This window comes from Gymnoscopelus microlampas (genome assembly GCF_963454915.1).
Source record: "Gymnoscopelus microlampas genome assembly, chromosome: 22".
Lineage (NCBI taxonomy): Eukaryota > Metazoa > Chordata > Actinopteri > Myctophiformes > Myctophidae > Gymnoscopelus > Gymnoscopelus microlampas.
The window spans coordinates 17,275,507-17,287,655 of NC_139959.1; the positions used below are offsets into that span (position 1 = coordinate 17,275,507).

Sequence of the window (12,149 nt, forward strand, 5' to 3'; positions counted from 1 at the left end):
TGCCCGACAGCGACGACATGCACTTACAATACAGCTGTGTTAACACTGCAGTGAAATTCTCTCTAAGTACATGAATTCTACTGCCTGCAATGTTGGCACAGCTGTACTGTAAGTGCATGTGACAATTAAAAAACAACAACTTTGGCAACACTTTTCAGATCCAGGGCAGGAAAGAAATGTAAATAAATGTGAGACGACAGTAACTTTTCTGTTCTACCCCAGATTTAAACCCGGGTCTCGTGTGCAAATGCTGAATTCTTACCACTGAGCTCTAATACTGTAGAGCCTGCTATGGGGAGAAATATTTTTTTTACCTCCGGGTCAAAAATCATGTGGAACCAGAAACAGGATTGTGTCAAAGGTTGTGTCAAACCAGACACAATTTCTAGCAAAATTACATCCAAAACGCACACTCAGCACAACCTATCCTCATCCCTTACAGGATCTATTCACACGCATTTTTTTCTTTTTTTTAAAGTTTTTTTTATTTTATATTTTCACATACAAGTCAATAACAAAAGGCATACAAAAACAGTGAATGTATGTTACCCCTCCCACCCCCCAAAGTTCACGCTCCGAAAGAGCCACAACCCTGGTATCTTATTGTACCATTAACACAAAGGACAATACAAACAAATAAGACACAATTGCAATGAAAAATGAAAACAAGTCAAAAAAATTAAATTAAATAAAGTATACACAGTAGAATATATGTATTATTAAAGAAATATTTAAAATGAATTAAAAAATACACAAAAAATATTATTCACACGCATTTTAAAGAAGAATCTTCTTCTAGTGCCATCACGCTGACACCAAACAACAGCAAACCAAATAAACATCAACAATGTGTCGTTGTGATTTGCTCATCAGATGTGTGCGCTGACGAGGAGGTGAGAGCCAGACTGATGGACCTGAAGCACAAACACGATGCCATTATGAAGAGCCAGGACCGACAGAAAGGAACCCTGCAGAGACGAGCCTCTAGTGCCGGAAGCCGAGGGTGAGGAGGAGGGACAGGGCAATTGTTTTTGGTAGACCTTATTAAATTCGGTTTCAGCTTCACCTACTGTAGCTGATGGCTGCTCAGATGGTCATGATGAGTAGTTTGTGGGGGAGTATTTAGGCGCCATGTCCACTGAGAACGCCTTTTGAGCTGAGGAGCGCTTTGGATATCATGTCCATAGTGTTCGCACACAGCTCGATGCCCGCACTGTTCCAACCTGTCAACCATTGAAGTGTTATTAGCACAAATAGCTTTGCTGAAACAAAGTAAACATGGACTCGTGGTTGTAGTAATGATTCAACCTCAGGTTTTAAATTACCGGGTTGTTGCATAGAATCAGGAGGATGAAATGACCGGCGCTCCTTTCCAAAAGTTGAAGTATTTCCAGCTTCAACGCCCAGGGCACTGCACCAAAAAACGCTGGGCTGAAGCGTGATGGTCTGTGCTGGGAAGAGGAGTGCACCAGCGTGTCTTTACCTTAGAAATACATGGAAGACTGGCACTGCCAACTCAAAAGGAGTTCTATGTGGGCACGGCCCCTTAGCCTAAGGGTTAAGTGTCTTGCTCAGGGACACTTCAAGTGGGTGAGGAGAGACGTGGGTGAGGATAGACGTCACCAGTGTTTTTTAACATTTGGTTCCATCGATATAGTTCAGCGATTCCCAACCTGTGATCCGGGGCCTACTGGTGGGCCGTGAGGATATTGCAAGTGGGTGCCCAAATCATTGGCGAAACACTAAGATGTTAATGATAATATTATTAACATAAAAAAAGCAATGTCAAAAATAATTTCATGGTATTTTTTTATTTGAAAGCTTGACAAATTAGTTTTCATTATGATGCAAATGACTTGGAAGTATACCACATTAGTTCCATTGATCCAAGCCGGAACACAATTGATCGTTTGATCATTAAATTAAACACGCTCTGAAAATGCACATGACTCATCCATCTGACCACTTCTGACCACTTAAGACGGCAGCCGAAAGCTACCGTCAGAAGTGATCAGATGGGTGGGTCGTGTGGGCTGCGAACGCTTTCCAGATTTTCAAGTGGGCCCTGATCCAGAAAAGGTTGGGAACCACTTTTTCTTTTACAATTGTAAGTATCAGTTGCCTCCTCATGTCCCTGATGATAACAACAGCATGTCTCTAATGCATTATGCAGTAAGGTGGTGCGGCGTGTGAGCGTCAACGAGCGCTCCAGTCTGTACCGGCGGGAGCATCACAAGGAGGCCATGGTGTGGAAGGAGCGCGGCCGGCAGCCCGAGCCACAGGACGACGACGAGGACAGACAGACGGACAACGAGCTGCACCAGCACGCCACCATGGTCAGTGTGTGACACAGTGACACCACGACACAGCCTCCCTGAATGTTCCAACCTTTGAACGTCTGGTTTAGAACTGTTGCCCTGTAGACAAAATATTGAAAAGTCTTCGCTATAAGTTAGCTATTATTATTATTATAGCCCTTATTTAACAGGTAAAAATATATTGAGACAAAGTTATGTATATCTGCTGGTTCCAGATGTTTTAAACGGTGGTTCTCAAACATTTTCACGTCAAGCACCCCCAAAATGATGTATTTGGCTGTGGACTGAAATATCTGAAAATATTTGTCCCAGGGACTCCCATGAGAGAAGATTTTTTGAAGTAGATGGAAAATGCAGAGGTTTAACTGTTAACTCTTTGACTGCCATATAATAAAACATTGTTTGCTAAGCCACTGCCAGTGATTTTTCGAAAATCCCGTCATTCTCGTCATTGGCGGTCTGCACCTTAGCAAAAATTGACAAGAAATCTCGTCATTCGCAGTCAAAGAGTTAAAAACTGTTTACTGGTGTCTGCCTGAAACCCCTCAAGGACCACTGGGGGTCCCCGGATCCACTGGAGAACCACTGGTTTAAAACATTCTACCCTGCTGCTTTGATCTGGCCCGATCATGTTGAATGCTCTCCACCATCTCCAGGTTGCTAGTGCCGGAGCCATGTCTCGCCTGGAGGACGGAGGGTTATCGGAGAGGAAGATTTCGTCCACCCTGGGGAACGGAGCGACGGATGTATCGCTGGCCTCCGCCGTCCCCGGGGAGCTGTGGGTGGGCGGAGGCCTGTCGGAGCGCAGCGCCTCCTACGAGCTGTGTTCTGCGTCGGCGTCCGGTTCTCTCGCCGGAGAGGGAGGCGGGTCGGACAACATGAGCCGGGAGAAATCCCACCACACCCTGGCCGACCTGAAGCGCCAGCGGGCAGCCGCCAAGCTCAACAAGTACCCGGCGCCGCCTCCGCCCTTAGCCCCTCCCCCAGAGGAGGAGCCTTCCGTACCACAGGGGGGCGAGGGGGTGACGCCGCCGCCTCAGACCCCACAGGACATCCTAAGCACTGCCAGCACTGAGCGGGTGGCCACCCCCAGCGTGGTGTACTTCACTCCAGCCAGTGGAGACCCTCCACTGTTGAAACTGCGAGCCCCCGAGGAGGACACTCCCAACACCAAGGAGCCCTGCTGTGGACTCATGTAGACGCACCGTAACAAACTCACCCTTTACACACAAACACAAAGAACCCATGTTCACAAATGCTTTATACTCTAAAGCAGTGATTCTGAAACTTTTTCATGTCAAGGACCCCTAAATTAATATCTATTTGGCCATAGAGCCCCATCTGAAAATAATTTGTGCCAGGTACCCCCATACAATATTTGTGTTCTTAAAATGTTTCAAAGAATATTACAAAAAAACAAGATTGTTGGAAAATAGTACATCTACAAGCTCACAACGTGCCATGTGGCGACACGTTGTGAGCTTGTAGATCAGCTATTTTCAATTAGCCGATATATATCGGCTTAAAGTGGTTCAACTGTATTTCATGCTAAAATAACTTATTTTGCTAGGGACCACCTGGAACCCTCTCAAGGACCTCTGGGGGTCTCAGGACTCCACTTTGAGAACGTCTCTAAAGTGGCAAAACATTTTTGAAACAGACATTCTTCTGAACAGCTTTTTTCTTTTTCTTTTGTTTTGTGTTTCATTTCTCTTCAAGAGAATTGCCACATTTCTTATCACATGCTACTGAAAGTTTGGCCTGTGCTGCATTTCAGCAAATATTAAGTTTGTTCTTTGACCATTTTGATGATCATTTCCCCTCTCTGAATTGGCATCATTTTCATTTTAAAAGTGTCAAGAGTCGAGTTGTTTTGCATTTTTTTGAGTTGACAATCAGACCAAATGAATGAGGTTTGCAGTTTATGATTGACTGAATGTAATTAGAGGGATGTGTATATACTGTAAACTCTACATCCAGAAATTGAAGTTAATTAAAGCAGGGATGAAGGTTGGTTATTTTTGTAAATGACTGATACAAAAGGTACCTGATCTTCATTTATTTATCCTATTTATTACAGAAATGGGTAGGATGGTTGAGAGATTCCTGAGAGATGATAGTTTCAGTTTCTAGTTGGTCTGCATTTGCATCACATTTACACACAGATGTAAAGTAGTAGCATTTACATGCTTGATCTGCCTGATATTACATGTAGTTGGATATTATGTTGGTTTTGTTTATTTAAATAAGAACTGATTCAGGACTAATAAAAGTCTACATTTTGATTGTTAATGGCGCAATTTATTAATGAAGGGTTTATCTCTAAATTATTTTTGACAGATTCTATATTGAAATGTTTGTTCAGTGTTCAAACCGTCAAGATAAGCTCTGTTGGCATTTCTGTTGATATGTTTATTTCCTGTGTCCTATGGCTAAGGCTTAGAATCAAATTATTTATCCCGTCTGTTGAGGTTGCTCAAGCTGTATCGCTGGTAACCTTCGGCACAAAACATCTCAAGTGTGACAGATGTTATCAAAGATTCACAACATTATACATACATGTCACTGTCAAACCAAGTAGACATAATGACAAGCTTGTCAAGTATTGGTGCCTTAGATTTGGCAGACTTTGCACAAAGTTCCACATGGAGGTGGGGTAGAGCAAGGAGTCAGCAAAAAGCCTCACTCACATTGAGAACATAATACAAAAAGACCCCCTCAGCTGCTAAATTGCACCCTGGCTGTCTGAACTGGCCCTGAGGCTTAATCTATACCACTCAACGTCCATGGGGTCCAAATGGACCCTTAAGGGTCTGTAACTCTGAGAGGGTACAAATGGAGCAATTCTTTAATCTTTGGGAAACCCAATTTACACTGTACAATTCTCACTGTTTACGGGTCCATTTGTTTCTATTTGTATACGCTTTCCGAGTTACAGACCTCTAAGGGTCTGTTTAGACCCGCTGGTGGTCTCAGGACCCGACGTTGAGATCCAGTGATCTATATACTTTATCGCATGATTCTTTTGACAAAAATGAACAAAATGTATTTTTTCAAATGATAGTGTTAGAGCAGGGTCATGCGACAAAGTGCGAATTAGCCCCTGATTTTTATTTGGTTGTGCATCATGCTTGCATTGAAAATAGATTTACAACGCATGTGTTGTGAAACACTTGGTGCGAGACACCGGTGTGCAACTAAGTATAAATCAGGTATTACTCCATATGGATAACCAACTGACACACTGATGATGATGCACTCTTTTTCTTTCCTGGTCACATTCCAAATTTTGCCTGTTTATGATTTGTACTGACGTCTGTATAAAAGAAAAATGTTTGTCATGTTTTGTGTTAATGATTTTTGTATTGATTCTTTTTTTTTTTTTGTAATGTAAAATGATGTTATATTACCTGGTCTTAAAGTGTGATATTGTAACTTATTACTTGTACTCTGGCTATTATTGGAGCTAACACAATTGTGACATTAAGGTCAGAAGCTAGAGAAGTGAGCTTGTGACATGTCACTTTGTCATTTTGAATCCCTGGACCAGGCGGTAAGAGGTGAGACGTGAAGTGACACATGCTCTACCCTCCCTCGACAATAGTTCTGTCAATGTGCCTTGCTGCCCTTGAGCAAGGCACACAACTTCCATCTGTACCAGGTATAAGGCCTCTTCACGCGGATAGTAATTCATTTTCATTTGGAGGTGAGAGTTAAGGTAGTGGGGCGTGGGCAATCTGACAGGCGTAGCGACAAGCGGGCGTGTTCCTGTGAAATTCATGCGTACGTAACGTGTTCCTCCTGGTCTCACGCACAAAGCCCTCTACTGTGCTCATTATTAGCCAGCAGCTCCTACTAGGTGTGAATGTGTGTGTATACAGTAGCAGATCTATTGTGAGCTTGTAGATCTGCTATTTTTAAAAGATTTTTTATACATTCTGAACTTGTGAAATGGGGCATTCTGCACAATTGAGTACTTTTACTTTTGGTACTTTAAGTATATTTTGATGCTGATACTGTTTTACTTTTACTCGAGTACATTTTGAATATGGGACTTTTACTTGTAACAGAGTATTTCAAGTAAGTGTCTAAGGGGAGTAACATAACATCAGTTACTGTTGTGATTTTTTTCTCACCTCAACACTAATCTGAAGCATCTGCAAATATATATTTAAAAAAATATATATATAAACAATTCATTATGTCAAAGAGGAGGGAAGGTGGTTTCTTTAGTTGTTTATTTTCAACAAAAAGGATTTGGGGAACAGAAATTGACTGCACATGAACAGGGAAGATGTTGGGAATGTCTACTCGTTGTGGGTAAACCCTAACATTGCACTTTACACTTTCCAAGCATCTTGGCTGTCTATCCAGCAAATCACCTGTCCTTGTTTCTGTTTTGGATTCAATCGTGTGTGTGTGTGTGTGTGTGTGTGTGTGTGTGTGTGTGTGTGTGTGTGTTTTTGTGGATCTACTGTATGTGTGCACCTTTCATACCTGTAACCAGTGATGGAAGAAGTACTCACATGTTTTACTTAAGTAAGAGTATCAATACCGAAATACTCCGTTACAAGTAAAAGTCCGGTATTAAAAATGTACTTGAGTAAAAATATACTTAAGAACTAAAAGCAAAAGTATTCATCCTGCACAATATCCCATTTCACATGTTTCAAAATGAATAAAAATCCTTTGAAAATAGCAGATCTACAAGCTCACAACGCATCACAAAGCGACATGTCGTGAGTTTGGCTATTTTCAAATAGCCATGTCTGAAGTGGTTAATGTGTGTTTCACAAAGTAACTAGTAACTAAAGTTTTCAAGTAATTGTAGTGGAGTACAATATTTGCCTCTGAGATGTAGTGGTGGAGTATAAGTAAATTGGAAATACTCAAGTAAAGTACAAATACCTCAAAATTGTACTTAAGTACAGTACTTGAGTACATACATACTTTCCACCACTGCGTGTAACTGTTATGTGTACAATCCTATGGTACAATCACATCAAGGGTGAAAATCCTTCTATACATTCAGGAAATCTCTGTGAGTGAGTGAGGGGGGGAGGGGGGTTGTAAAAGTATACTGATCATCTACAACCTGCTGTAGTTGCTGAACATGTTTGTCTTGGTGTGTCAGTATTTCCTAGTTCGAATTAACACTTTTGGTGCAACTTAGACACATCATCAGTGATGTATCCTGGGTTCACTGGGTGTTTCGGGTCTCGCAAGTCGCAACATCAGTCACCCTCGCCCAGGCGACCCAGCCGGGGTTGATCAGGCCCCGGCTTGTGTCTATTAGTAGCTTGTGTGGTCCCCCACAAGGATCCCCCCGCTTGATCCATAGCCATCTTGACGCCTTTCGCAGGGTGTTCACTCTCCATTCCGACATCTCACCACTCCGACTAGTGGCTTCCGCGTGCGGTTAGGCTTAGGGTTAGGGTTAGGTATAGGGTTCGTCAACGTCGGAAAGGCGACATGTCGGAAAGGAGAAATGCACCCCTTTCGCAGCGTCGGCAATGTTTTGATGGCTCTTCTGTTGTGCAGTCTCTCCTTGTTGGCAGTAGGCCACATGGCCCGGCGATGTTCTGAATGCCTGGCTGTAGGCCACATGACCCGGCAATGTTGCTGTTCTAAATGCCCGACATAGGGTGGGGCTTGTGGAGCGTGGAGGGTCTGAGCACTGTGGGGTGGCTCCTGGCCGGGCTCCTCCTGCGTCTCACCAGGTAGGCCTACTGGACCTGTGCGTTGCACCACCTGCTTCCCCATCAAACATTTCATTTGGCCTGGTGGATCTTCAGGCCATGCTGGTTCTTGCAGACTTTGCCACATGTACAGACTGCACTCAATAGGGTTTTCCGTAGCTTGTTTGTGGGTGCGCCCTCACAGGAGCTGAATTTTGGTATTTTTATACTTTACTGGAGTATTTACCATTTTTAGTACTTTTACTTCTACTCCACTACATCTCAGAGGCAAATATTGTACTTTTACTCCACTACAATCATTTGAAAACTTTAGTTACTAGTTACTTTGTTGATTTTGATTATTATTACAAAACATACAGTATCCACTTCAGCCCTATATTTACTTTGGCTATTTGAAAATAGCCGATCTACAAGCTCAGCTTCTACAGATCTACAAGCTCAGCTTGTAGATCTGCTATTTTCAAAAGATTTGTATACATCTGAAAACTTGTGAAATTGGACATTCTGCAGAATGAGTACTTTCTACTTTTGGTACTTTAAGTACATTTTGATACCAATACTTTTGTACTTTTACTGTAAGTAAATCTTTGAATTCCGGACTTTTACCTGTAACAGAGTATTTCTACATTGCACATTACAAAATTTGAGTATTTTTTCCACCACTGTGTACAATCCTATGGTACAATCACATCAAGGGTGGAAATCCTTCTATAATTCAGGAAATCTCTGAGTGAGTGAGGGAGGGAAGGAGTACCCCATTCATCTCGAGAAAAAAGTAAAAGTATACGCCGTTAGTAAAAGCATATGAGCCTGATGATCATTTACAACCTGCTGTAATTGCTGAACTGTGTGGACATGTTTGTCTTTGGTGTGTCAGAATTGCTCACAGCAAACACATCCCACACGACCTCTCTCTTAAAGGAACATTTCACCTTTTTTTTTTAACCTTATCTCCATAAGACTGACTGACAGATGGTACCATTTCTGTATGTCAGAGGTCAGGTGGGCTGCTGTGCCAGCTCATTGTTAGCTTGAAAATTCACCTGCCGATGGCCTCACTGGGAGGGATTTCAGGCTAACAGCCTAGAACAGTCTTTCTCTTTCTGGAATGTTAATCATGTAAAAAAAAAAAGAAGCCATGGTTGTGCAACAAATAAAATCTCCTGCAATCTCCATATTTCTCCCATGCAGAAAACTACCTAATTTCCCCGACCGTCTGCTTTCTTCAACTACGACTTGAAATTGCATCAAGGTCATTAGGTGCAAAGACCAAACAGCACTAACGCACAACTGGGATCTATAACCATCCATCCATCCATCCACCTTCAACCGCTTATCCGGATTCGGGTCGCAGGGGTAAGATTTCCAGTCTTCCCTTTCCCGAGCAACATTAGCAACTTCCTCTTGGGAGATCCGAGGCGTTCCAAGGCTAGTGTGGAGATGTACAGTAATCCCCCCATCTGGTCCTTGGTCTGCCAAGTGGTCTCTTCCCAGTGGAACGTGCAGCGAAGACCTCCCTCGGGAGACGCTCGAGAGGCATCCGTACTAGATGCCCAAACCTCCTAAGCTGGCTCCTTTCCAAGACAAGGAGCAGCGTTTTTTGACCGTAGGTGAGAGAAGGAACGAAGATTGCCCGGTATATCGAGCTTTGCCTTCATCTATAACCGCACATAATAAATTGTATAAGTGATACATGTTTATGAATGTTTGCAAAATGGTAAATAAATCAGTATTATGTTAATTTATTGCATAAGACTCCGATGACGTGAAGAGACATATAAATTATCCTTTGTTCTCCTTTGTTTTTTGTTATATAATTCTGTGGTGTGTGTATGGCAGGGAAACAAGGGTCAATTATGTCAACCGACAGTCCGACACAAATCAGAATCTCCCGTATTTTAAAAACTCAAAGGTTGTCAGGTGTGCATGATGTATGGAGATAAGGTTGAAGTGTTCCTTTCCTGTTTTGTGCCATTCCAGTGTATTTTGGATGTGGCCATGGAAACACTTTAGCCTTACAAGCCTTATGGAATTCACGTGACATTGGGATGTGTTATTTTGAAAGGCTGTCTGTTACCAGTGGTGGAAGAAGTACCGTACTCAATACTCATATTTCTACCTAAGTAAAAGTAGCAATACCACAATGTAGAGATGTTCCTGTATTCAAAGATTTACTTGGGTAAAAGTACAAAAGTATTGGCATCAAAATATTCTTAAATACCAAAAGTAAAAGTACTCATGCTGAATTTCACCAGAGTTTTGTAATTTGTAACAAAAGCTTTCCAATAATTGTAGGGGAGTAAAAAGTGCAATATTTCCCTGAGACAAATGTATACTCAGGTAAAGTAAAAGTACCTCAACCAGTGGTGTTACTTCACACCACTAGATATTAGTCTGTGATGTAAAAGGAGACAGATAACCTTCATCATGTGGTGTGGTGGTGGCCCTCCCCCTTGTACGCACTGTGTAGTAACGTCACAGGAGACATCACATGTTTGTACCCCATTTGAAATGGGATCAAATGTCTTCTCCAGACTCTGTCCAAGACGTCATGCGATTACTAGCCTCAGGTACCCATGTACTTCCTCTCCCCCTCTCCTTCATTCTCTCTCTTCCTCCCGCTCTTTATTTCCCCTTCAAAAACATGTCACTCCTTGATATTTTATTTCTCTCCCTAATGTCTCAGCTAGAGTCTATATATAGATTCTGCATCAGTCGGCAGAATATGAATAAAAATGCAAGTATATGTTACGGAGGCACCTTGGAACAGATTTGTTTTTAAATACAATCCCCTGCACTCACTCTCGGTCCATGATCAACTGCTCCCTCTGTGTACTTGCACTGACAGGTGGCAGAGTTCAAAGGCCAGTCAACAGAGATTCCTTTCTCACTTCTCCATTTAATAATCCAGTCTTCTTACATAGGTTGTGAAATCTTGAGTGTAACTCTGAGAGTGCACTCTCTGACTTAAATTAACAGATTTTACTTTGTCTGTCTGCACATGTTGTATTGTTTTGCAGGGGTGAGTCACCCCTGCAAATCAATGAAACATGTGCAAACCAGTCGAGTGCTCCAGTATATTGTATTTTGGCAGTCTCTCCTGAAGTGCCCAGGTATTATTTTCTCTGAAGAAAAATGTATTGTCTGTTAAATTGGCATAAAATAGAATTTTGCCACAGGCACTGTGTGTGTGTGTGTGTGTGTGTGTGTGTGTGTGTGTGTGTGTGTGTGTGTGTGTGTGTGTGTGTGTGTGTGTGTGTGTGTGTGTGTGTGAGTGTGAGTGAGTGAGTGAGTTGTGTTTACAGTTTTTAAAGGGACAACAGGATATGATGATGGGTTTTCCACAGTGATTACAGAGAGGCCCCAAAGTAATTACACTGCACACAATATATTCATTCAACTATTTTAAAGAGTGACAGTAAAAGTGCACATTGCTGCCTTTGTCTATTCGATGTGAACCACAAAGTTTAATTTCATTTAAAACTTCAAGAATATTTGAGTCTGGGTCCAGTAACTTTTTTTTTGTTGCTACTTATGAATGCATCCATCTTTGACGGGGGCTAGGTAGGTTGTGGCAACATGGAGTGGCATCTTCTGGAAGTGGGCCATGACATTTGTGTAACCTTAACTTTGGCTGGTATAGAGTTACAATACCGGGTGGAGGGGAGGAAAATATGGTGTCCAGCCAGGCTGTACAGTCAAGTCACAGAACAGTTTTAGACTGTTTGGGCATATGAGTAGCAATTCATATCACACACCAACAGCTGACGAGATCACGTCAAAAGTGCCATGTTTGACATTCACTTTGATTTGGTGACATACAATTCCATGACTCCAGAGTAGCAAATTCATGATTATAGTTTATTATTTTAATGATATGTTTTATTAGATGATGATTTGAGTTATCATGGTCAACATTTTACAGAACTTTGTTGAGACTTTACATGTAGGTGATACAACATAAATACAGTAAGATTAATAATATTAATAATTCATAACACAAAAGCACAAAAGACTAAGTGATAATAATGATAATTGTAATAGAAAAACAAATCAATCAAATACATTATAAAAAAGTATAAAAAGGTGGGACATACATCCCATATGGTTACAATTAAGCTTGAACACATCC

General features: G+C 41.8%; 1 protein-coding gene across 1 annotated transcript in view; it reads left to right on the forward strand.

Annotated features, from left to right (window-relative positions):
- Positions 1-5,718, forward strand: part of ppp1r16a (protein phosphatase 1, regulatory subunit 16A) — a 30,691-nt gene extending 24,973 nt beyond the window's left edge. Inside the window, exons 9-11 of the mRNA XM_084048598.1 lie at positions 874-1,003; positions 2,174-2,336; positions 2,975-5,718. Coding sequence (XP_083904724.1) covers positions 874-1,003; positions 2,174-2,336; positions 2,975-3,517 — 836 coding nt within the window. The 3' untranslated portion in view covers positions 3,518-5,718. The remainder of the gene's footprint in view (positions 1-873; positions 1,004-2,173; positions 2,337-2,974) is intronic.
- Positions 5,719-12,149: the final 6,431 nt, after the last annotated feature.